The sequence below is a fragment of the Mustela putorius genome, unplaced genomic scaffold (assembly GCF_011764305.1).
Source record: "Mustela putorius furo isolate JIRA1106 unplaced genomic scaffold, ASM1176430v1.1 tig00001033_pilon_pilon_pilon, whole genome shotgun sequence".
Lineage (NCBI taxonomy): Eukaryota > Metazoa > Chordata > Mammalia > Carnivora > Mustelidae > Mustela > Mustela putorius.
In genome coordinates, this window is record NW_025421540.1 from 1474816 (window position 1) to 1500923 (window position 26108).

The 26108-nt window shown below is 42.7% G+C and overlaps 1 protein-coding gene across 2 annotated transcripts in view; it reads left to right on the top strand.

Moving 5' to 3' along the window:
• Positions 1–395: 395 nt before the first annotated feature.
• RAB4A (RAB4A, member RAS oncogene family) overlaps positions 396–26108 on the top strand; it is a 46975-nt gene continuing 21262 nt past the window's right edge. Inside the window, exon 1 of one of the 2 annotated variants that reach the window (XM_045087085.1) lies at positions 396–742. In XM_045087085.1, coding sequence (XP_044943020.1) covers positions 712–742 — 31 coding nt within the window. In that variant the 5' untranslated portion in view covers positions 396–711. The remainder of the gene's footprint in view (positions 743–26108) is intronic. The other variant, XM_045087086.1, reaches the window with a different exon arrangement.

Consider the following 26108-nt stretch of genomic DNA (forward strand, 5'->3'; position numbering starts at 1 on the left):
CTCCAGCTGGGCACCTGGGGCTACTGCGTCCTAGTTACACGTTAACACGCTCTCTGATCACAAAGTAGTCCGTGGGAGGAAGTCTTTTCCTGCCCGGGAGCCGCCAAGGACGACGACCAAGTCTTTGCCGAAGAGGGCCGCTCCCGCAGGACTCCGTTCCCACTGCCCGCACTCTGCCACCTCCGCCCGAGAGCTAGACCCCGCAGTCCAAAGCTCGGTCACCCGCAAGCCTGCACATCGCCGGCCCCTCCCCACCCCGGCCACCCGACCCTGGCCAGCCACGCCCCTCCGTCCGCGCCCGGAGTCCAGGCCCCGCCTCCCCGCGCGCCCCCCGCCCCGGGTCCCGCCTCCCCGCGCCTCGCACCGCTTGGGGCCGCGTGCGCACGCGCGACCACGGCGGGGGCCGGGCCTCGCGCCCCCTCTCCTCCTCCTCCGCCTCCCCCATCATCCCCCCTCCTCCCCCCTCCTTCCCCGGTCCTCGTCCCGGCCCGGCGTGGGGGTGGAGGCCGTGCGCCTGCGCGGAGCCGGCAGTCCGGCAGGGCCGCAGCCGCGGGGTGGCTGGCCGTTGCCGTGGGGACCGCGGGCCCGTCCCTTCTCCGGTCCCCTGCCCCGCGCCGCCTCCACCGAGACGCGGAGGACGACCCGGACCCTCCTCTCCCGCCAGCCCGAGCTGCCGCTGGCGACTGAGCGAGAGGCGGTGCCGCTCCCAAGATGTCGCAGACGGCCATGTCGGAGACCTACGGTAGGAGGCCGGCAGGGCGCGGCGGGCTGGGGCGCGCGGGGGCGCGCCGGTGCGCGCCCGTGCGCGCGGGCTCGGGGGGCCGGGGGCGCGGGGGCTGGGGGCGCGGGGGCTGGGGATGCGGGCCGGGCTGTGTGTGGCACTGACGTGACCTGCTGTTTCAAGTTTCCTCCCGCCTTCCCTCTGCGCTCGCACCCGTGGGGTTTCCCCTTTCCTCGCCCTGTTTCCGTGGCTCGGGGTTTGGGAAGCCAGCTCCAGACTTTCCTCGGCGAGGTTGTGCCCGGCCAGGATGGGAAGGACTTAGGGCGACGCCTGCATTTCAGTGTGTTCCCCCAGTCTTCCAGCGTGACCTTTCCTGGTTTGGAATTCCTTTCTTTGCCCTGGGATTACAAGGAGAAGTGATCGATAGAAGTGATCGACCAATCCACGCCTTCCTTCGGAGACCTCTCGCCTCATTCACTGCTGTTTCTCAGTCGCTCCAGCTTTTTAGTCCTTTCTGGGTTGCATTACGGCTATTTATAAATGTGCCTTTTTGAAACCATAAACACCCTGGAAGCAGAGCCCTATCTGTTTAATCTTTGCTTCCCCTAAAACAGCCACCCCTGGAGGGGTCTCCACAAATAATTTTTGAGTAGTCGAAAGCCTTCCCAATTCATACACTGTGTTTTTGTTTTGTGGTGGTTTAGCCCTGCGTGGTAAGAACAAATACTACCCTACACGTCTCGTTTGCATCGGGCTTGAGGAGGTGTTTACCGGCCTCTAATCACTTGTTCAGATGTGTGCATTCTCAGATTAAGTCTTTGATTGGGACTTTTACAATCCCAGGGAGAGGTTCGAGTTCAAAAGCGTGTACCTGATCTCGGATCACTTGTGCTGGCCTTGCTGTGCTCCTTTCACAAATAGGCGAGGAATGGCGTGATGGAGCCGGCAGGTGCTGGGAGGCGCTGTCCACACTGCGGGCCGCACAACAGGCGTGGTTCTCCTCTTGGAGCATGCAGTCTAGTGGGGGATACAGAGTTAAGGGCATCATGAACCTAAGAATGAGTAGTTAAAACTTCAGGCAGGAAGGAGTTCTGAAGGAGCGTGATTTGGGAAAGAATGTTAGAAGGAAATCTGACCCAGACTGGGGAGGTAGGAAGCAATTCTCATGGCTGAACAGCAGATACCCAGGCCCAGACAGCCACGGAGAGAAATGGAGTTCCAATAAGGGGAGCCGAAACAGTGGGACAAAGGTGAGGGTGTGGCAGAGAGGGCCTTTGGAACATTTCCATCTTTCTTCTAAGAGGGGTGAGGTCTCATTTGCTTCACCTTCAGCCCCTCCTGTGACTTGTGCTTGCCCTGTTCTTGGTGCCATTGGGCATTACATCTGTTCCTAGAAGGCTTAGGAAACCCTCCAGGAAGTCGATGGCAGTTTTTCATGTTGTCATTGCTATACATGGAACTGTACATCTATGTTGTCTGGTTCTTCCTATAGAGAACCACAGTCAGAGAATTTGTAAAGAAAATACATTTCTCTAGCAATTTTCAGCTGTACTTTTGCTTTTCTTTATTTTCAAGTGCTCCTTACCCCACATTTTTTTTTTCTTTAACCTGGATCCTTGGCGGGGGGGAGTCTAAATAAGAAAACCAAGTGGGGGTTATAAATTAGTAAGAAAGGACTGGAAGACTTTGGGAGATAAAGATTTTTCATTTATCTTATATGAAATAACCTTGATAAAATATCACGCATCTCTACTTGACTTTAGACACAGTTAACTGAACTCTTGAACATCACGGATTGACTGATTAAATGATGATCCAAAGGCTTTTTTTTTTTTTTTTAAGATTTTTATTTATTTATTTGACAAAGATCACAAGTAAGCCGAGAGGCAGGCAGAGAGAGAGGGGGTAAACAGACTCCCCACTGAGCAGAGAGCCCGATGTGGGGCTCGATCCCAGGACCCTGAAATCATAACCTGAGCTGAAGGTGGAGGCTTTAACCCACTGAGCCACACATGTGCCCTGATCCAAAGACTTCAATCAACAGTATTCTTTTTTTTAAAAAAAAGATTTTATTTATTCATTTGAGAGAGAGACAGTGAGAGAGAGAGAGCATGAGCGAGGAGAAGGTCAGAGGAAGAAGCAGACTCCCCATGGAGCTGGGAGCCCGATGCGGGACTCGATTCCGGGACTCCGGGATCATGACCTGAGCCGAAGGCAGTCGTCCAACCAACTGAGCCACCCAGGCGTCCCCAATCAACAGTATTCTTATGTCATGATACCTCCCAAGTACATTTTTACTTTTTTACTTGCAATTACCTCTAATAGAGGTAATTTAGAGGAAACTAATGGAATAGAGAATTAGTTTTAGAAACAGCAAATGTGGTCATTGAAATTGCGGACCTAAAATAAAAATTTAAGAACCAACCAAAAGTCCTAAGGTGTCACCTTCACTTATCACTGACCATATTTGCACAGCATTGTTCCCCCAAAAGTAAAACAATCATTTGACTCTTAGATAGCTGGCAAACGAATGTGTGCCTAACCTTTAAACTCCTTTGTGCTCTAGGGTTATTTTTTTCTTCCAGAAAAGGAGGCTCTGTTTAGCTCAACAGGAATAGGATGAAAATTTAAGAGCCAGTGCTTACAGAGAACCATTTATGAGCTATATCTACCTGTTTTTTAGCATGTTAAGGCAATATTTCATCTTCCATAGACTGAGTAGCAGTCAACATTTTGTTGCCTTGAAACTATATAACCATATAATATTGAATATTGTATATAATATTGTAATACAAAATTGAAATCTTAGATAAGTTTCAGATTGAAACCCTGGATCTGAATATCTCTAAACTGAAACAGTGTTTCCCACATATTGTTAGATTCACTGCACTCTTAAAGCCTTGCCAGTTAGTGTGGCTTAGAACTTCCTGAGGAACTCCAGCCATCTAAGACTTGGGAGGTCAGAAATTGGCCCTAAATAATTCCTGACACCAAGACTTTGAGACAGAATTAACAAGTTGAATAGGTAGTACCAAGCAATGATGGTCAGAAAGGTGCTAAAAAAATATAAGTGGTGCCAAAAATGCTAGGGAAGAAGAAAGTAAGTGCTAAAGCGGTCTACCATTAGGAAAAATCTCTGCACTTTGGAGTTTATGCTTCCTATAGTGAATACAATTTGTGAAACAGGAACACAAATGGTGAGTCTTGGGCTGATTTTTATTACAATATAGTCTTAATATTTTTATTTTGTGCTTTATTTTGAAAGCACTATATTACAGTACTTACCACGTAATTTGGAGAAATAGCAAGAGATTTTCTTCTAGGAATACATCATTGTTGATGGTTGTGGGTTGAATTGTATCCCCCCAAAAATATGTTCAGGTCCGAACGCCAGGTACCTGTGAATGTGATCTTATTTGGAAATAGGTGTAATGTAATCATGTTGAGATGAGGTCCTGTTGGGTTAGGGTAGGCCCTAATCCAAAGACTGGTATTCTTGTAAAATGAGAGAAATTTGGGCATAGACACATGCAGAGAGAATGTGATACAGAGATGCAGGCTGAGATCGGAGTAAATGCTATAAGCCAGAGATCACCAAGGATGGCTCGCCACCACCAGAAGCTAGGAAGAGGCAAGGAGGGATCCTTTCCTGGAGAAAGGATCTGGGAAAGCATGGACCTCCTGACATCTGATTTCAGACTTCCAGCCTCTAGAGCTGTTAGACAATAGGTTTCTCTCATTTTAAGCCTTCCGGTCTGTGGTATTTTGCTATAATGGCCCTAAGAAGCTAGTACATAGGCTTTGGTAGTTAGAATATGACTCATGGAGAATTTGGGGCTTAATAGGTGAGGCAGAGGAAGGAAGATATTTTGGGCAAAGGAAGTAACATCTCTAAAGTTACGTGGAACCAATAAAGTATTAAGTAACTTACTGTTAGAGAAATTGCCAAGATGGCCGTTACCTTAATTTCAGAAAAGACAGGGCGTGTAAACAAGATCAACAAAGAAAGCATATAACATCAGGATAAAGAACATTTCTCTAAATTGAATGCATTTATTACATTTAATGTTTGTATTTTTCTTTGTCTCATTTGCTGAAAATGGATGAACATTTTAAGAACCAGAGTTTGGGGAGCACTATAGCAGTGGTCTCAAACTGATGGGCCCCTGAGTCCTCTGGTATGTGAAGACACAGATTCTGATTCAGTAGGTGTGGGGTGGATGAGGTCCTGCACCTGATCAGCTCCCAAGCCAGGCAGGTGCCGGATTGAGTATCAAGACCCTGTGCTATATAATGGCTCCAAGGCCATAGACGTTTGAAAATATTGTTCTTTAGAAAAGCAGAAGTTGCTGATATTTTTCATGGTCATTTGAACTATAAAGCCTATCAGTCCTTGCCTGTGAATGTCTTATTCCTAAATCTTTTTTTCCAGTCATATCATTTACTCAAGCTTACTATCTTATATTCAGCTTCCTACCTAACTATTCTATTTGTATGGCCTGTGGTATCCTAACACAATGTGTCCCAAACCCAATTAATTACCCACCCCTATTCCCTTCTGTCTGTCCCATGTACCCATTTGCCTAAGAGAATTCTTCAGCATCCTGTGTCCTGAGTCCACTTGGTTTCTGTCTTTTAAACTGACCCCTTAACATAGAAGAGGCAAGGGAAGGTGAAGTTGGGGCCAGCTTAGTGGATTATAAGGCAAGAAGACCCATCATCCAAGGTTCTTCACCACGGGACTAGAGCAGTTGTCCTAGAGGTTTGCCTCTTGCGGCTGGAGGCCACGTAACTGGTGATAAACAGCATCTCCTGCCTGTGGGCAGGTACAGAGACAGACTCCTTGGGCAGGGATGAGTTCAGTGGGTTCTGGCAGGGGCATGTTGGAAGGGGCTAGGTAAAATTTATTTGGGGACCCAGACTGCTAACATATGCCATAGCTTCATAGGAATAACATAGCGATTTAAGTAAATGGTATTTCCAAAGCTTTTTGTGCTCCTTGGAAAATGGTTCTGTGTGAGCATCAAAGTGAACTTTACTTCTAAAAATAATAATGGTAACATCTTTACTGTGAGGGACCATGTCACCCACATTTTGGGGAAAGTATCTTGCGCTTTAGGCCCTTTGTATGGGATTAGCCATAATGGGATTCTCATGCAAGGTTCAGTACTGTACTGGTTGCTTTTATCATAGGTAACCAGGCTGGTGTGTTGATGGTCTGTGCTCTGAATATTTCTTTGGAATGAGAAGAAAGCTGATGTTTCTTGAATTATTTCTTATACCCCATCCCCTAGAGATTGGTTAGGCTATTGGAATGGATTTTTTTCCCCCATTCCTGAGAACTCCATTAGGATACATGCCAGTGGAAACAGTTTGGGGAAAACCTTTGAATCATCTGTGTTTTGCAGTGCTTCTCTGTCACTGCTTTCTCCATCAGTATGATCTCGATAATGGATATGTTCTGTATATTTGAAGAATACTTTTTTGCTTCTCTGTAGCTGTGAATATAATTTAAAAGCTAAAATGACACGCAAGGTACTGTTATTTAAAGGATAGATAGAGTAAGGCAAAAGTAGAGAATAACCTACGGTGGCACTATAACAAATAAATCAAATAAACACTGTGTAACTGCACATTTTTTCCTTTGTAATCCCCCCATAAGCTTCCCAAACTACAATAAATTTACGTGGAGAGATTTGACCGATAGCAATACATCCCTGATAGCGAGGACTTTGACACCCGGAGAAAGAATGCTTTGTGGTGGCAACTTTTAAGTTGCCAAGAGCAACTCCTCCACTCAGAATGGTCAACCCTTGTGTGACAGTACTCAGTTTTGTCCGTCTTTGGATTCTTTCTATTTCTCTTGTGTGCTGCATCTTTGGAATTTAAGTCTTAAAAAGCAGCAAATGATATTTAGCTATGGGGGGAGGGTAGAGTATTCATGAAGTCCTAATACATTATGAACGAGAAGATGTGTTTTAAGAAGGCGGTTTGTAATGTTTCAAATATGAATTTTTAATCATGTAGAAAAACATTGGGAACTTTAAAGCAAGGCCTCTCTCTCCCGTGTTATAATTTAAAATATTATTATATGTAATGTGCTCCCTTAGTTACTGTCCTGTTTCTCTTGTTCATTTGCTTATGCCTGTTATTAAAGGAGTCCTCAGAAAATAAATACTACATATTGGCACTGCCTGTGGGAACTTTGCATATCTTTTTATTTATTTATTTATTTATTTTTAACTAATCTCTACACTCAGTATGGGCCTTGAACCCACAACCCCAAGATCAAGAGTCACACACTGTACTGACTGAATCAGTCAGGCATCCCGGGGACTTTGAATATCTGTTTTATAATTTGGTTAAATCTCAATTGTGACAAAGAAAATTTTTCTCTCAAGATGAGACCATAAGTTCTTTAAAGGCAGGGGACTGTTGAGGTGACTTTCTGTCCCTGGTGTGGTGAATGGCTCCCAGACACAGCCTTCAGAGACTGCTGAAAGCACCTTTGACTGGATTCCATTCGAGAGCAGCCTTTTTCCTCTACGGTACAGAATATGAAACAAAGACCATGTTAATAGAAAACCCTGGTCACATAGTCTTCCTTTCATTATGGTAGAAGTCAAACAGTTTTTACATTGTGTATAATATAAATGCAACTAATTAAAACCCCTTCCACTGCCTTTGGCTTAGGTCATGTTCTTGGGGTGCTGAGGTAGAGCCCAGCAAGTGTCTGCTTCTTCTTCTGGCCTCTCTCTCTGCCTCTCACCTGGCTCGCTCTTTCTCTCTTTCTCTCTGAAACAAATAAATAAAATTTAAAAAGAAAAAAAAAAGCCTTTTTCCATAGACCACCTTTGCTTGAATTGAAGAGGTCACACAATGCATCTTTTAAGAAACAAATTTCCCTTCTGAGGCTTGAACTCTGGAAGCAGTTCCCAGGGTGTGGGAGCAGAGAGCTGGAAGTCCTTCCCGGGCTTTCTGGAGTCACAGGGCTTGCGTGCTGCTGCCCCATTGAGCGAACCCAAGGAGGGAACATGTTGATCAGTGGGGGGAGTTGGTCAACGGTGGAGGTGAACAAACCGGGGAGGCAGGATTTGGTGTGTCCATCAGGCACATTGTGGGGACACTGGCTTCCTGCTCAGTAGCCAGGGGGCTCTTAGGGGCAGAAAGCCCCTCCTGTGGTGGTAGATGATTCAGGATCTGAATCCATGGCCACTGAACACTCAAATGGCCGGTATTTGGTGGTACCCGAGTAACTAGCGGGGGATGAACTCCCCTCGCTCTAAATCCTTGCTTACCTAACAACCTTCTGATTGTAAATTGATACTCTGTGACCAAAAAATAGAAGAATTTTTATAAAATTATGCTTAACAAGATTTCTGTTTACTAGATAATAGGTGATTAGCTTTTTTGATCATTTTATCAAGTGGAATGCTTTCCACTGCAGGGGGTAGAGAACCCAACTCAGTATGCCGTAGGTAATATGAAAAAGTTTTGTTTTGTTTTGTTTTTCAAATAACTATAGATGAGGAGGTTTCAGGATTGGCTGATTCAGAAGCTCAGCTGTGTCAGCAAGGACCTAAGTGCTTCCCATGTCTGTCCTCTAGCTAGCTCTATTGGTGTCATTCCCCTTGGTGACAAAATAGCTGTTCCTTGTAATCTGTGTGTGCCTTCCCGTAGCCATGGACAAAAGGAGTTCTTTGCTGCATTTATGGAGTAATAGTCCTTCCTGTTCATCTGGTTGGGCCTCGTGGGGTCAGGTGCCTACCCCTAGGCCAATTATGTGGCCAGGGTAACAAGTCACACTGTTTAGCCTAAGCCTGTATGTATTTCTAACCAAGTCTCTGGCTCCAAATGACCGTAATTGGCTTAAAATAACCAAAGCCTGTCTCCAGTTTTGGGGTCACGTTCCCCTGTTACTTTGGCTCCTTGCAGGAGTAGCCATTAGGCAGATAACCTCTACTACAGCAGCATCTACCACAGTCTGCAAAAAATGCACAGTTTCAGCTGTTTGTTCTGGGTAGTGATCTTCCTGAAAATGATGGACCTAAGTGTTCCTTCACGCCCCTCTTCCTCCAGTGAGGAAGTAGGCAGAGAAAGCAGCCCAGCAGTTGAGAGAGCGTGGGCCTCCATCCACCTTGGCTACGTGCACACACATCAGAGTCCCTTGTCTTAGAAAAACTGAAATTTCTCTTGTCATTTTATAGACACGATATACCTACAGGTGTTCTTAGTTCTTATTGTCTTTGTGAATGGACTAAAAACACGTGGTGTTTTGAAGACTGACAACCCTCTTCAGAGTCACTGTGACCATGATAATACTTTGGGGGCAAACAGAAGTTGGCTATTTGGCAACTGTCATTTTTCCGCTTTTCATATATTAGCACCTTAAGTAACTCGTCATAAATACATATGTAATGTAGGATACTCTACCTTTTTGAGAATGAAGTCCATATTCTTTATATTCAGTTCTGTAGAGACATTCGTAAGTTGAGACATTGCTAAGGCTTTATTAGTAAAATTGATATTAAATTGTCTTTTGTTATTATGCATACAAGTTCCTTTCAATGTTTACACCTATAAAAGTTTGGTGAGTTAGAGTATTTTCTCTGGCATGTAGCATACAATAATAAAGTGAATTTTCCCTATTACATTGTCCCAAGAACAGCATTATTTCTGGCTGTTGCATGACTAAACAAGCTTTCAGAGTGTGGGCTGGTTGAAGAGTAAGAGTCTTCTGGTGTTAACCTCTGGCTCTGTTTCCCTGGTTATACTAGAAGTTGTTCCTCATTGAAAAGCTGTTGGTGTACAGAGGCTGAATTCTCTTACCTCTAGATGAAGGGTGACATTAGAGCAGTGTGTACACAGAGTGCTCTGTGGCGGTGTCTCCGATCCTTGCAACTGTGTGAGGTGGACACGGGCCCACTGATGGGTAAGGAACCTGAGAGGTCCAGTCCTGGAGCTGGGAGAGGTGGAACCAGAATCTGGACTCAGATCTGCCCTGCCTCGTGTGCCCGAGGGCAGTCGGGCTGTTACTCGGCTTCTCTGTCTTGTATAGAAATCTCCATAGAATCTAGGGTCAGTGGTGACCCAGAATAAACATTCCCATTGGATGTCATTGCTTTAGTGCATGCTCTGGACAAGCGTTGAACATTTAATATGAGTCAGACTTCTCTGAATTCAGCATGAAACTAGGACACAGAGAATAGCAGGGACTGAAGTGTGGCCCTCCAGACCAACGCGGAAGAACTTCACCGTCGAGGAGGGACACTTTCCCAGATCCATGTGATCTCTGTGTAATTGCAGATATTGTTGTAGAACTTGAGGCTTGCTTCATAGTCACAGTTCAGAAAGACAGCATTCTGTGTATGTATCCTCAAATAAAAAACTAACTGTTCAACTTGTCTCTTTTAATTACACTAGTTGGAGTGTTCTCTGAAACATTTCACAAACTACTTTTCCCTTTTTTTTTCTTTTAAGATTTTATTTATTTATTTGACAGAGAGAGAGACAGCGAGAGAGGGAACCCAAGCCAGGGGAGAGGGATCATGATCTTGATCATGGCTGAGCGGAAGGCGGACCCTTAACAACTGGGCTACCCAGGCACCCCACTACTTACCCTTCTTAATACAGTTTTATCCTCATGTATCAGAATCAAATGAAACATTGTACTCTTTAAAGTATCTAAACTTGTTTCTTGATGAAGGGTAATTGTTTTTATTAGGTTTCTTTGTTTCTCTGTACTGACCTGGCTACTGACTTCCTTTTGGGACAGTTTTCCACTTCGGGAGCATTATTTCTTTTTTTATATGTTGTTATATCATGTGGAAAACAACTCCAAACTTGCAGTTGCCGTGCTGGGTGGCTCACCAGACTCAGTCACCTGCTACCTCACCTGCATGCACACACCTGGCCCACAGCAGGTTTGATCCCGATGAGGCCTTCAGCAAAATTGCAGATGGTGTCCCTGACCTTGAGCAACGATCAGAGTCTTTGCTGCAAATGTGAAATCCACGGATGTCACCATTCCTCTCCTCTGGCATTTAATTCAGGCTCAAGCAGACCAGCAGAGGGCCAGAGTTAGGCTTTGCTGTTACTCCTGCCTACCTTTCCTTATTTTGCCTGACACCCTCCACAGGTCACGTGTTCCGCTGCTGCCCAACCCTTCTCCCTTCCCCAAGCCAGCACTTGGCCAAGTTTCACAGTGCAGCTCCTCTCTGACCAGTGTGCCAGAACATTTTTTTCTCTGAAGGGCCATCTTCTGTTGCTCTGCTGGCTCCTTCTCTTTGCTGTTGCTTGATGACCTTGGGGTCATTTCGTATTCTGCAGCGTCACCTGGCGTAGGGCCTCACTCTCCACTCCCACTCCTCACTGCTCCTGAGTGACTGCCGTGTCCCTGCAGAGCAGTCAGAGCGCGGCTCAGTGCCCGGTTCCTAACTTCCTCCCTGCTGCCCGCGCTGGAGTTACTTCCCTGGCAGCTCACGTGTCCAATTCCGCTCATTTCCACCCAGTCTTTCCTGGAGCTCCGGCCTCCTGGGCACCCCTATCCCCCCTGCCAGGTGATGAGCTGTCCCCTCTCCAAATAGGACACCATCGACCTTTCCTCCCACCCCTTCCTTCTCCATCCTTCAGCTGTACATGCTGCTTCCCAGCCTGCCTTGCCTGCTGCTGCATGGACAGAGCTCTCTTTCAATTCAGTTCTGTGGATTAACCGTCTGCTTCCGAGGGACTCTCAGTAGTACTTAGTGATCCTCTTCCTTCCCTGGCCGTCCTGCCCTTTCTCTCCACCTGCTGTTTTAAACCTTCACTAATCTGTTCAAGCCCCTTTTCTCATGTCTGGTAGATGAGAGGGAGGGGGAACAGGCCCTGCTGGGGAACCACATCTCCTCGCCTTCCCTGCTTCAACCCGGAAAGTGACTTAACCTCATGCTCTCCCTTGACCCTTCTCTTGTAGTAGCAGAGGCAAGGACGTCTCTCTTTGTGTCTGGGACCAGTCCCTGCCTCCTGCTTTGGCCCTCATCCCTCAAGTTTTCAGACTTATACCACCAACCATCCTTTCTTTTGCTCCTGGTAACTTCCAGTTTGCTTGCCTCGTGCTCTGCAAGCCCCCTGAACACCCGTCTCTTCATCCCATCACAGCCAAGCTTCTGGGAAGGGCTGTCGTGCTTCTCATCTGCAGCACCATCTTCAGTCGCAGCCGACTGATTTTGCCTCCGCCTTAGGTGAGGCTGAGCTCGCGTGGGGTCCTGGGACTCGGACGTAGCGGACACTTGGCACCTCCGCCTTAGGACTGCTTCCCCCACATCCCTACCGTGTTGGCTCACGGGCATTTTAAGTTCAGTCTATCTGAATCTGCAATCATTTTATTTTGCCGTAAAATGGATTCCTCCTTCAGTGTTATCTCCCTTGCTGGTGTCACACACCAGCTGGAAACCACAGAGTCCTCTCAGATGACCCCACTGTCCCCGCGTGACACATTTCTTCTGCCAGGAAATGGAACATGGACCGAATCCTGTGGTCAAGGCCACCCACCTCTGCCTCCTTTCCAACCTTTGGAAATCTGAAAAGCCAAACTGTTGTTTGTGGGAGAAACTAGGAAGGCAAAGGCCATCTTGTCTACTCACTATGATGTCATTTTCTGGAAGATTCAAGGTCGTCATTGGCAATCAATTGCTGAACAAGTGTGCTGTGCTGTTAGAGTCACTTCCTGGCTCGTTTCCTGGTCAGTGGTTGCCTTTGCTCTCAGGACCTGGTTGTCATTGTGCCTGTGGCTCACTGTCCTCCTTGGTATATGCTTCTAATCAGCTGCAGTCTGGGAAGTTAGTGCTTCCTTGAAATGAATATAAAGACAAGTCAGTAATGAATGAGTTTTCTCCCAAAGACTAAAGCCTTTGGCTTTGTGTTTAGCTGTTTCGGTTGGCTTGGAGGCCATTTGTTTCTGATCTGTATTTTGTCTGTGTTCCTGAATGGTCTGACCTTCTTTTTTCCCCTTTTGCTTCCATTTATTGTACCTTATTTAAGAAATCCTTCCCTTCCCCTTCAGATGATGAATGAACTTTCAAAATTTTGCCTTTTACACTTGCATTAATTTACCTGAAAACAATATTTGTGCATGTTTTCAGGTAGGGGTTCAACTTCATATTTATGCCCCACGTGGATACCCAAATGTCCAGCTGTTACTTACCAAATTCTCTGTTCTCTTCTCCCAGGCATTTGTAATACCTGATCAGTCATAAATAAGTAGGCTTGTTTCTGGGATCTCTACTCCATGGTCAGTGTCCATCTTTGCCTGAATGGTTGACTTAAATAGAAACCCATTTCTATATATTTGATAGCTTTCCCTATTATCTCATTTAAATTTCTCATGGAAAATTAAAAGCACATTAATAGCATATATTCATTTCATTTTTTCTATTTTGGAATATGGTCATTCCCCCACCTTCTAGCTTAATTCATGCTGAGGAAACCCTCATCAGGTGACTGTAATTATCACAGATTGGAGTCAAATAACCTCTTTGTGATTTAGAGCCTTAAAGTTAATACCCGTTATCATAAAACCACATCAAATTTGATGTAAGTAGACATAAGTATTTAACTAGTTCACATTAGGTTATCTTCTTGTATAATCTTTCTGTAATATGGCTGTTCACCTGCTCCTGTTAAACCCTTTTGTAGCTGTGAAGCCCTGCACACTTAACATATGAAACACATACTCTATATTTGATGTATGTGTCATTCAACTTCAAGCAAGGAAAGAGAAAAAGAAAGTCAAACTAAACAGATTATCAAAACAAAATAAATCAGTAAAATCAATGCACATTCTACTGTACCCACAGAGACGGGGGCATGAGGCCAGCAGACCTCAAATACCTGCTCTCTGTACCCCTGACCTCCAGCTTGAAGGCGAGTGCATGAGGCCCCCATCTCCTGGTGCTCAGCTACAAGGAGGTCTGTGAATTCCAGACCCCCTCAGAAAGAGGAGGGGTATCAGCTGCAAGTCTCATACAGTTGGCTTCTTCTCACTACAAGGAGGAATTCATTACCCATCGTGGTGCTTGGTTTTATCTGCGTTAGCCAAACACAGATCTCTCCGCACAAAAAATAGCACACCGGACAGCTTGGCTGCTAACGCGTCCTTCTTCCTTCTGCTCCATTTCCTGCCTGGAGCCCACCCTGTGGTGCTTCCTCCAGGTTAGGACTGTCCGTAGTAGACTTAGAGTCAGTGTTGGAGACTGTCTCCTCTTCTTTTATTTCTTATAAAGCTATTGATTTTGAGATAATTATAGACCCACATACAGGTTTAAGAAAAAAATACAGAGCTCTCCTGTGCCTGTTCCCTGATTCCCCCAGTGGTAACATCACACAAAACTCTCCTAAGAGACCACCACTGGGTATCCAGAGGGGGATACCACCGCCTCCAAAGATAACACCATATTGGTGTGGCCACAGCTTCAGAAACACACATTTCTGTCCCCACAGAGAGCTCTCCTGTAGCCCCAGGGTAGGCACACACTCCTTCCTGGCAACCACTACTGTGTTCTCTATGTCTGTGATCTCGTCATTTCAGCAGTGTCCGTAAATGGAGTCATGCGTGGCATCATCTTTTGGGACTGACTGTTTCTCTGGGGATCCCTCCAGGTTACAGCATGTACCGTCAGTTCATGCCTTTTTCCTGCTCAGCAGGATTCCTTGGTTGGATCGAACGAGACTTTGTTCACCTGATGAAGAGCATCTGGGCTGATTCCAGTTTGGGGCTCTTGTGACTAACACTACTATAAATGTTGGTGTACAGGGTTCTGTGTGAACATAAATCTTACTTTTTGTGGGCTAAATGCCTAGGAGGACAATTGCTGAGTCATATGGTAGTTGCGTGTTAAGTTTTTTAAGAAACTGAACTAATTTCCAAAAGTGTGTTCCACCGGCCGTGTGTGGGTGGTAGGATTTCTGAGCATCCTCGCCCTCATTTGCTGTTGCCGCTGTTTTTGATTTGAGCCATTCTGGGAATTGTATAGTGATGCCTCATTATGGTTTTGATCTGCATTTGCCTGATTATTGGTTAATGGTGTTAGAAATACTTTCACATGCTTACTTGCCATTTGCCTATGTTTTTCAGCGAATCTCCTTCCATGTAGAAACCATTTTCCAGTTGGATTGTTTGAGTTTATCCTGTGGAGTTTTGAGAGGTTTTTTTTTTTTTTATTTGTTTCTGTTTTTGTTTTAAGTATACAATCTAAATGCTAGTCCTTTGTTGGATATATTTTTTTTTATTTATTTTAAGCATAACAGTATTCATTATTTTTGCACCACACCCAGTGCTCCATGCAATCCATGCCCTCTATAATACCCACCACCTGGTATCCCAACCTCCCACCCCCCCCCCGCCACTTCAAACCCCTCAGATTGTTTTTCAGACTATGGACTCTGGATATATATATTTTTGGTCTTTCCTTCCTCTCTGTAGCTTATCTTTTCATTCTCCTAACAAAATTTTCTTAAAAAAAAAAAAAGATTTATTTGAGAGAGCGCGCGCGCGCGTGTGTGTGTGTGTGTGTGTGTGTACACAAGCAGGAGGTACAGAGGGAGAGGGAGAGAGAATCTCAGACAGACCTTATGCCCAGCACAGAGCCTGACACGGGGCTTGATCCAGTGACCCCAAGATCATGGCCTGAGCCAAAACTAAGAGTCAGATGCTGAGTTGACTGTGCCACCAGATACCCCCAAAATTTTCTACAAAGCAAAAGTTTTCAATTTTGACGAAGTCCAATTTATATGTTTTTCTTTCTCTGGCTTGTCTTTTGGAGTCAAGCCTAAGAACTCTTTGCTTTTCCATAGATACTAAAGATTTCCCCCAAAATTTTATAGTATAATGTTTTGCCTTTAAGTCTGTGACCTATATTGATTTAATTTTGCATAAGGTATGAGACTCAAGTCATAGTGTCATTTTTTTCCCTTTATGGATATCCGGTTGCTTCCTCTTCATTTGTTGAGAAGGCTAAGTTTCTGGCATGGAATAGTTTTTGCAGTTTTTTTGTTTGTTTGTTTTTTGTTTTGTTTTGTTTTGTTTTGTTTAAGATTTCATTTATTTATTTGAGAGAGATCACAAACAGCGGGGAAGAGTAGAGTAAAACACAGGGCACCCAGCACAGGCCTTGATCCAAGGACCCTGGGATCATGACCTGAGCCAAAGGCAGACACTTAACCAACTGAACCACCCAGGCATTCCTGGTTTTGCAGTTTTAAATTCTGTTGATGACTTAGTGTAGGTCTGCTTCTGGGTTCTCTGTTCTGCTCCATCGGTCTGTGTGTCTCCAAGTGTTGATACCATACAGACATCATTATTGCAGCTGCATAATGAGGTTCAGATCAGGTGAAGTGATTCCTTAGCTGTTCGAGTTCTTTTGTCTTTCCATATAAACTGTAGGATAAGCTTGTCTATGCCACAGCCTTACCATAATGGTGATACAAACTTCATAAACATGTCAGTTTGGGGAGAATTGACATCTTTACTGTGTCTAGTCTTCTAATCCTGGAACACAGTATATCTCTCCTTTATTTAGACTGTTTTTGTTGTTTTTTCCGCTCAGCATTGTATACTTACTAACATTGAAGTCCTTCATGTGTTTTGTTAGACTGACACCTAAGTAAATGTTTTTTTAAGATTTTATTTAAGAGAGAGAGAGCAGGCATGCTCCCACAAGCAGGGGGCGGGAGCAAAAGGAGAGGGAGAAGCAGGCTCCCAGCTGAGCAGAGAGCTCCACACAGGACTAGATCCCCAGATCCCAGGACCATGATCCAAGCCTAAGGCAGAGGCTTCACTTAGGTGCCACCTAAGTGTATTTTCTGAGTGATTGTGAGTGGCATTATATTTTTAATTTTGATGCCCACATGTTTGTTGTTAGTATTAGAAATACAGTTGATTTTTATATTCTGTAATCTTGACCTTGAATTCATTTATGGGTTGTAGGAAATTTTTGGTTTGGTTTTGTTTTTTTGAGATTCCTTGAATTTTCTTGTATACAATCATATTACCTACCAATATAAACAGTTTTATTTCTTCCTTTTTGATCTGTGTGCTTTTGTTTCCTTTTCATGTCTTATTGCACTAGCTGGAACTTACTGTGTGGTATTGAAAAATAGTGATAAGAGCTGACATTCTTACTGTGTTCCTGATCTTAGGGGGAAGTAGTCTCATCATTAAGGATAAGGTTAGCTGTAGGAATTTTTAAATGCTCTTTATCAAGTTGAGGAAGTTGCCCTCTGTTCCCCCCCCCCCCCCGCCCCCGGGAGTTTTATCACAAGCACGTGTTAACTCTTGTGAAATGCTTTTTCTGCACCAATCTGACTTCCCTTTTTTAGCCTATTAATATTGATTTTGAAATATTGAACTGGCCTTTCACCTCTGAAATAAAGCCCACTTGGTCATAGTGTATAATTGTATTTATAAATATAAATAATAGTGAATTCTATTTGTTAGTATTTTATTAAGTACTCAGAGATATTGTTCTATAGTCTATTTTGTTTCAATACTGTCATCTGGTTTTTGGTGTCAGTGTAATAATAAATATATATAAATAAAATTTTCAATATTTTTATGCTATGTAATATGCATATATGTAATATGTTACATAACTTAATATCTACTTAACACATACTTATATTAACATATTACTTGTATATAGTATGTGAAACATCTTTAATATGTCAAATATATAATGTTAAAATTTTTAAATAAACAAAAACATATAGTAAATTAGGTAATAATAAATACCAGCTTCTTAAAATGACTTGGGAAGGGTTCCCCCTTCTGTTTTCTCAAAGAGGTTGTATAGAATTGTGTTCTTTTTAAAATATTTGATATAATTCTCTAGTGAAACCATCTCAGCCTGAATATTTTTTGCGAGTTTTAAAACTAACAATTCAATTTTATTAATCACTGTAGGGCTCTTTAAATTTTGTCTGTTTTATGTTGAGTGAGCTGTGGTACTTTGTGTTTTCAAAGAATTGACCTGTCCCATCTAAGTTGTTAAACTAATGTATGTGGAATTGTTCATGTTAACCCCTTGGTTATTTTTTTGATGTCTGCAGGGTCTGCAATGATTGCTGTTTACTTCCTGAAATCAACTGTTTGTGTCTTCTTTCCTTTACTTTGTCAGTCTTAGTTGTATAAATGGATTAAAGGTAGCCTTCTATATTAGCCTCTATTTTGTTTTCTTCTTCACAGCAAGCTAGGACATTAGTTCAAAGTCTACCAGCACTACACTAAAATTCTTACACCCTAGGTTGCTTAAAATACAGCCCAAATAAGTAATATTTTTAGCCATTTAGAGACTTCCTGCTTTGCATACCCTGTGAAATTAACACTCACCATCTGCTAACCTTTGATAAACAAACTCAGGGGCTATTAAAGACCTCAAGCCGCTGGCTGCCCCCCAGGCTGCTGGGTGACATCGTGTGGACACATAAAGCCTCTCTCCAGACCCTTTTCCCTCATAAGTCCCCTGCTGTTGTCCCCTTCTGGAAGCTCTCCTGCCGTGAGGGATGTCCCCTCCAGTGCAGCCTGTCAGAGTGCTGCCCGAAGGAAGTGGTGTGTGCTGTCTCCCAGCCATGTCTTTTTCCTGGCTCAGCCCCTAATTCCTTGAACTCGTAACAGTTTTGCCAGAAGTTTATCAGTTTTATTGATCTTCTCAAGGAGCCAGCTTCTGTCTCATGGATTTTCTCTCTTGTTCTTCTATTTTCAGTTTCATTGATTTCTGTCCCTTTTTATTTCCTTCCTTCTGCTTGCTTTAAGTTTATCGTACTCTTCTTTTTCTAGGTTCTTGAGGTAGGAATGTAGATAATTGACTGACACTTTTTTCCTAATGTATGCATTTAGTGTTCTAAAAAGTTTCCGCTCAGCAGTGCTTTAGTTGTATCCCACAAATTTTGATGGGTTGTAATTTATTTTCCATTCAGCACAATATATTTGTTTGCTTTCCCAGGAGACTTCCTTAAATCGTAGATTATTTAGGGGCTCCTGGGTGGCTCTGTCAGTTAAACCTCTGCCTTTGGCTCTGGTCGAAATCCCTGGATCGAGCCCCACATTGGTCTCCCTGCTCAGCGAGGAGTCTGCTTCTCCCTCCCCAACAGCCCCCCACCAACTCATGCTCTCTATCTTGCTCTGCTCTCCCTTGCTCTCAAATAAATAAAATCTCTAAAAAAAAGAAAAAAAGAGAGAAATCATAGATTATTTAGAAATATGTTGGTTAGTAGCCAAGTATTTGGAGATTTTCCTGTTGTCTTCATATTACTGATTTATACTTTGATTACATTGTAGTTAAGAGAACACATTCTTGTGAGATTTCCATTCTTTTAAATTTGTTGAAGTTTGTTTTGTGGCCCAAGATATTGTCTAACTTGATAATGTGTCTCATGGGTCCTGGGAAAGAGTGTGTTCTGCTCTTGTTGAAGTATTCTGTAAAAGTCAGCTAGATCGCTTTGGTTTGCTATGATTTTTTCCTTCTGTATCCTGCTGATTTTTTCTCTAGTTCTCTCAGTTGTAGAGAGAAGGGTGGTGAGGTCTCCAACCGTAATTGTGGATTTACCTGTTTCTCCTTTTAGTTCTGCCAGTTTTTGCTTGACATACACTTTATAGCTCTATTTTATTAATTTCAGGTGTGGATTCCTGTCTTGCTGGTGGATTTATTCCTTTATCATTATGTAATAATCCTTTTGGTCTCAGGCAATCTTCCTTGCTGTGAAGTCTGTTTTATCTGATAATAATAATGCTTTCCTTTGACTAATGTTTGCATGATACAGCTTTTTTCATCCTTTCACTTTCAGCCTGCCTGTGTCATTCTAATCAAAGTGAGTTTCTTGTTGACAGCATATTGTCATGTCATGATTTTTCATCTAATCTGCCAGTTTTCGTCTTTTAATTGGGATATTTATAGTTTCCATTTATTGTAATTATTGGTATATTAGGACTTATTTTTACCAGTTTTTAACCTGCCTTGTTTTTCATTTCTTTTTCCAGTGTTCCTGCAGTTTATGTGAACATTTTTAAGAATTCTGTTCACTTTATTTATATTTTTGAGAATATCTCTTTGTATAGGTTTTTTAAGGGTTGTTCTGTGTGTTACATTATAAATACATTTCACAGTCTATTGCTGTCATCATTTTCTCCATTTGAGGGACATATAAAAACCTTGCCTTCTTTTACATCTCTTTACTGTGTCCCACCTTTGATATAATTGTCTTAAATGTTTCCTCTCCTCATATTTAGAATCACATAACTGTTAATTCTTTTTGTTTAAACAGCCAGATCTAATTTAGAAAGCACAATAGGGGAAGAAGAAAAGTCTATTGTATTTATGCTTTTTTTTTAAGTTTTTATTTAAGTAATCCCTACACCCAACATGGGACTCAAACTCATGACCCAGAGATCAAAAGAGTTGCCTGCTCTTCTGACGGAGCCAGTTAGGCGCCCTTACTTAGATGTGTTTTTGTTTGCCGTGTTCTTCCTTCCTTCCTGACATTCTAGGTTCCTTTTATCATTCACTTTCTTTTCAGAGAACTTCTTTACCTCTTTTAAACATGCTTTTAGGATTGGTCTGTTATGGACAAATTCTGTTAGAGTCCCCCCACCCCACCCTGCCCCCAAGAATGTCTTGATTCTCCCTCCATTCCAGACCGTCATTTTTACTAGATACAAGATTCTGGACAGAGAGTTCTCTGTCAGCCCTTGAAAAATGTGCCGCTTTCTTCTGGCCTCTGGTTTTTTGATGAAAAATCTGCTGTCACTTGAATTATTTTTTTTTTTCTCTGTAGGCAAGCCATCATTTTCTCTGGCCTGTCATTTTCTCTGTCTGTTTTCAAGGACTTTTCTTTGTCTTTAATTTTCAGAAGTTGAGTTATGATGTATGTCGGCATAGATTTATTTGGATTTGTCCTCAGTTTTTTGAATCTGGATTCCTGTCTGTTGCCAGATTTGGAAAGTTTTCAGCCATTGTTTCTTTGAGTATTTTTGCAACCTTATTCTCTTTTTCCTCTTCTTTCCTGACTCCAGTGATACAAATATTAGAGCTTTTTTTTTTTAATAGGATCAAGGGTTCCTGAGGCTCTATGCATACATATTCAGTCTGTTTTCTCTTAGTTGTTTAGATTGGATATTTTCTATCATTTTGTCATCCAGTTAACAGATTGTTTCCACTGTCCCTTCCATTTTGCTATATTTTTCAATTCTAAAAACACCATTTGGTTCTTTATATCTGTTATTTCTTTGATAAGATTTTCTCTTTGCCAAAGGTTTGTTTTTCATTTGTTTCAAGCATGTTTGTATTGTTGAAATATTTTTATATTTAAAACTCTTTTAAAAGATTTTAAGTTGCTTTAAAATTTTTGTCATCCATTTCTTTTTTCTTTAAGATTTTAAAGATTTTAAAGCTAGATGTGGGACTCAATCCCAGGACTCTGGGATCATGACCTGAGGTGAAGGCAGACACTTAACCGACTGTGCCACCCAAGTGTCCCTTGTCATGCATTTTTGATATTTGGGCATTGGAATCTATTATCTTTTTTTCTTTCAGTTTGAGACCTTGCTGGTTCTCAGTACGTTGAGTGATTTTTCCTTGAAGCCTGGACATTTTTTATATTATGTTATGAGACTTGAGATCTTTATTTAAATTTTTTATTTAACTGGTTTCCATTCTTGGGCACAACCTCGTTACTGCCAGGTGAAGGTAGAAGTGCATAGTCCAGGCTGGGCTTCTGTTGACCTGTGGGTGGAGGGAGTGCTCCTTGTTACTGCTCGGTGGGGCCGAGAGTGCCCATGTTCCACGTCTCCCACACCACCACCACCACCACCACAGGGGCTTGGGGTCTCTGCTGACACTGTGGGGAGGGCTGGGGGCGGCTCATGACCAGCTACCGGAAATGAAAGTCTTGGCTCTGTGCTGCTACACCACCCTGCCGTAATGAGGTCCTCCGGCTTCCCTGGGGGACGTCTAGGCTCCCCACTCAGCCTTTGCTGGTGTGGGTCAGGGTGGGGTCCCAGATTTTCCTGTGCTGCTTGGCTGCAGTAGAGCCGTTGATGTGTAAAAGTTTTTTCCTTGCTAGGCTGCCCTCACCTGGCTCTACGGCTACACAGAACAGCTTTGGGGAGGGAGGTGGGTGGGGTGGGGCTTTTTAAGATCTTCACCCATTGCCATTTGCAGATTGCCAGCTTGTTCAGCTCCAGGTCTAGGGTATGTGAGGCGAAAGGAAAACCTGAAGAACTCACCCGTGTCCTTTCTCAGGCCCCAAGGTCCCTGGCCAGTCTGCCTTCTTTGCTACACTTTCAAAGTCTCCTTATGTTGCCTTTATATATACTGTCTAGTGTCTTAGGTTATACTGAGCGGGAAGAAGTATTTCTGTCTCAGCTTCTGGAAGCAGAGGTATACCTTGGCCTTGAGTATAATTTTTGTACATTGCATTCTACATTAGAGAGTTTTTGGTTTTGTGCTCTTCCTCTCAACACTGTGATTATCTCACTGCCTTATTAGGATAAGGAACCTAATTTCCTTTGGGATAAGGAACCTAATTTCCTTAACAGGGAATTTTTCCGTTCTTCCTGATTGCCTTTATAGTCTTAGTTCTTCCATTTCACTATGATGATAATGTGTTTAGATGTGGAGTTATTCTTATTTATCCTTCTCATGGGTCACAGTTATTTTGGATCTGATAGTCCCTTTAATTTTAATTCTGTTGAAATTCTGAGGCATGATTTCTTTTAATGTTGGCTCTATACCGCATTCCCTATTTTCCTGTTCCCAAATACCAATTAGAACTGTATTGGACCTTTTCCTTTAATCCTCCATGTTGCTTAAACCCACACAGTTTCCTCTCCTCTCAACTCTTTGTTCGCCTTCTAGTAATTTTCTTCAGTCCCTATTCCAGTTAAATTTCTCATTTTTGCTGATTTCTTTTTTTTTTTAAACCCATCCATTCACTATTTAATTTTAAAGACTGCAATTTTTATCTCTGGACACATTCTAGAAATCTACCTATTTTTTTCATATTACTTTATTCTTATAAATTCGGTTCCTTTTTTATGGTATTTGTAATCTTGGGTAGACATTTGACCCATGAATGACACAGGCTTGAACTGTACATGTCCACTTCACATGAATTTTTTTTACAATATAGCAATGTAAATGTGTTTTCTCTTCATTATGATTTTCTTAGTAACATTGTTTTTTAGCTTGCTTTATTGTGAGAATACAGTATATAATATATAACATAGCAAATAAGTATTACTCCACTTACGTTATCAGTCTAGAATGGACTAGTAGTCAAGAGTGGACTGTTAGTAGTGAAGTACTTGGGGAGTCAAAGTTGTATGTGGGTTTTTCAGCTGCATAACATAGGATAGGGGGAGGGGAGTAGTGTCAGTGCCCCTAACCCCTATGTTGTTCAAGGATCACCTGTACTTTTTTGGGTTCTTTTTTTTTTTTTTTAAATCAAACTCTTGGAAGTGTAATCCGTCTGCAGGTGGTGGACTTGTGATGGATTGTTTCCTTGAGTGTCTTGTAATTTTATATTGTGAGCTCATCTTCAAGGAGCTGTAAATGTGAGAATTCCAATTCTTGGGTGGAGCACATGTCCTTCCAAAGTAATTCTTCCAGGCATCCTAGTCATGTCACTTTCATTCTTACTGTTGCTCAGTTCTTGATTTGGAGGTTCATTGTGCACATGTTTATGTAAACTTGAATTTCAAACCCACCTGTCTTACCAGCGCCCATGATTAGTTTTCAAAGGGAAATGTTTTTCCCATTCATTAAAGAGGCCAGGCAGAGTGAAAGAAATCTCCTCATCTCCCTGAGCTAGTGAATAGATGTTTTTCCTCCAGCCTACCCTTTCACTTCAGACCTAGTCTTGAGAAGAACTCAGAGTTAGCTCTCTACTCCCTCCTTCGCATGGGCACAAGCTCTTATGCTCTGTCCCATACACATTTTACACTCAATACTGACACATCTGGGCTCCTATTGCTTTTTTTCTGTTTCTTCTCTTTCCCAAGTATCTAGAATTTTCCTTTCTTTCCTAAAAGCTCAGCTATGATTTTTTTTTAATGTGTATTTTATCCAGCATTTCTAGATGTTTGACCCAAAAGGGTTTTGAAACAAAAAGATTTTCTACTAAAGTACGAATACTTACCTGTTTGAGCTACAAGATGTGGTGTATGAAGAATTTGTTGGAGGGGCCCCTGGGTAGCTCAGTTGGTTAAGCATCTGACTCTTGGCTTCGGCTCAGGTCATGATCTCAGGGTTATGAGATCAACCCCCACATCAGGCTCTACACTAAGCAGCTGAGTCTGCTTGAGATTCTCCCCTCTCTGCCCCTCCCCCTGCTCTCTCAGATAAATAAATAAATCTTTTAAATATTGTTGGAGGAATTTTTAACATATGGACACTACACGTCTTCCTTGTCTTTTGCCCAGCAAGGTGTAGTTCAGTGGATATGTTACTCTTTTGTCTGATAGAGCTTTGGTACAATCTAGATAACAGTTACCATAATAAAGTGCATTCAAGCCAAACTTCCAAAGCAGAAAATAACAGTGGAACAAGAACCAAGCCAAAGTCCATGTCTAGATATGTGAGTTTTGTTCCAAGATCACATAGATTTGTGACACTCATCTTTCTGTATACATACAAAACATAAGAAATATTTCCATTTGCATATAGAAATTCTTTTCATTCTTAGTATTTGCTGTTCACTACATATTGGCAGCATCTCTATTTGGCTCTCACCTTTTTCTGTTGACTCTTGAGCAACAAAGGGGTTAAGGGCACCAAACCTCTGCATAGTTGAAAACCTGCATATAAATTCTGACTCCCCAAAAACTTAACTCTTAATATTCTACTGTTGTCTGGAGCCTTACTGATAACAAAAACAATCACTTAACACATATTTCCGATGTATTATGTAACATATTTTTACAATAAAACATGCTAGAGAAAAGAAAATGCTATTAAGAAAATCACAAGGAGGTAGGCGCCTGGGTGGCTCAGTCGGTTAAGCGTCCCACTCTTGGTTAGCAGCTCAGGACATGATCTTATGGTTGTGGCACTGAGCCCTGAGTAGGGCTCTACCCCCAATGTGGAGTCTGCTTCACCTTCTTTCTCCCTCCCCGTCTGTTCCTCCCTGCTTTTGCTTGCTCTCTCTCTCTCTCAAATAAATAAATAAAATCCTTAAAGATAGTCACAAGGCAGGGGAATGTGGGAGGCTCAGTCGGTAAAGTGTACAACTCTTCGTTTTGGCTCAGGTATGAGCTCAGGGTCATGAGATCGAGCCCCCCATTGAGCTCCACACTCAGCACAGATTCTGCTTGAAATTCTGTCTTTTGCTCTCCCTCTGCCCCTTCCTGTGAGCACACGCTCTCTCTCTCTCTCACACAAATAAATAAATAAGTCTTTTTTAAAAAAGAAAGAAAATTACAAGGAAGAGAAAATACAGGTGCAGTTCTGTCCTGTAAAAAATTCTCATGTATATGGAACCACGTAGTCATTCGAGGGCAACTTTACGATGTATTGGGCTTTATATTTTAAATAGAAGAAGATGTTGAACAAGACTGAGAAATTCCAGGGGCGCCTGGGTGGCTCAGTGGGTTAAGCCGCTGCCTTCGGCTCAGGTCAGGATCTCAGGGTCCTGGGATTGAGTCCCGCGTCGGGCTCTCTGCTCAGCGGGGAGCCTGCTTCCCTCTCTCTCTCTCTCTCTCTCTCTCTGCCTGCCTCTCCATCTACTTGTGATTTCTCTCTGTCAAATGAATAAATAAAATCTTTAAAAAAAAAAAAAAAAAGACTGAGAAATTCCAGGACTTCCATTTTAACCTGGCAATCTTAACCTTTGATTTCTTAGGTTATAAAAGCTGTTCAGTGAACATGATTGACTTGCCATGTTTTGTTTCATGTGCCTGTGTAGTAAAATTACATGATTTGCCACTTGCCCCATTTTTAAGTCTACAGTTAATTTGTATTAAGGACATGCACGTTGTTGACAACCATTGCCAAAATCTATCTCCAGAACTTTTCCATCTTTCCACACTGACACTCATGTCCATTAAACAATACCTCCTCATTCCCCGCCTTCCCCCGGCACTGGCGGCCACGATTCTACTTTCTGTCCCCGAATCTGACTAATCTAGGTACATTATATAAATGGAATCATACAGTGTTTCTCCTTTTGTGACTGGAATGTTTCCCTTAGCTAATGTCTTTGAGGGTCAACCTTGTTGTGACATGTGTCAGAATTTCCTCATTTTCAAGGCTGAGTAACATTCTAGTGTATGTTTATGCCATATTTTTTTTATCCATTTATCTATAAATGGGTTGCTTCTTTTTGACTCCTGTGATCATGAATGTGGCATGCTTTAAAA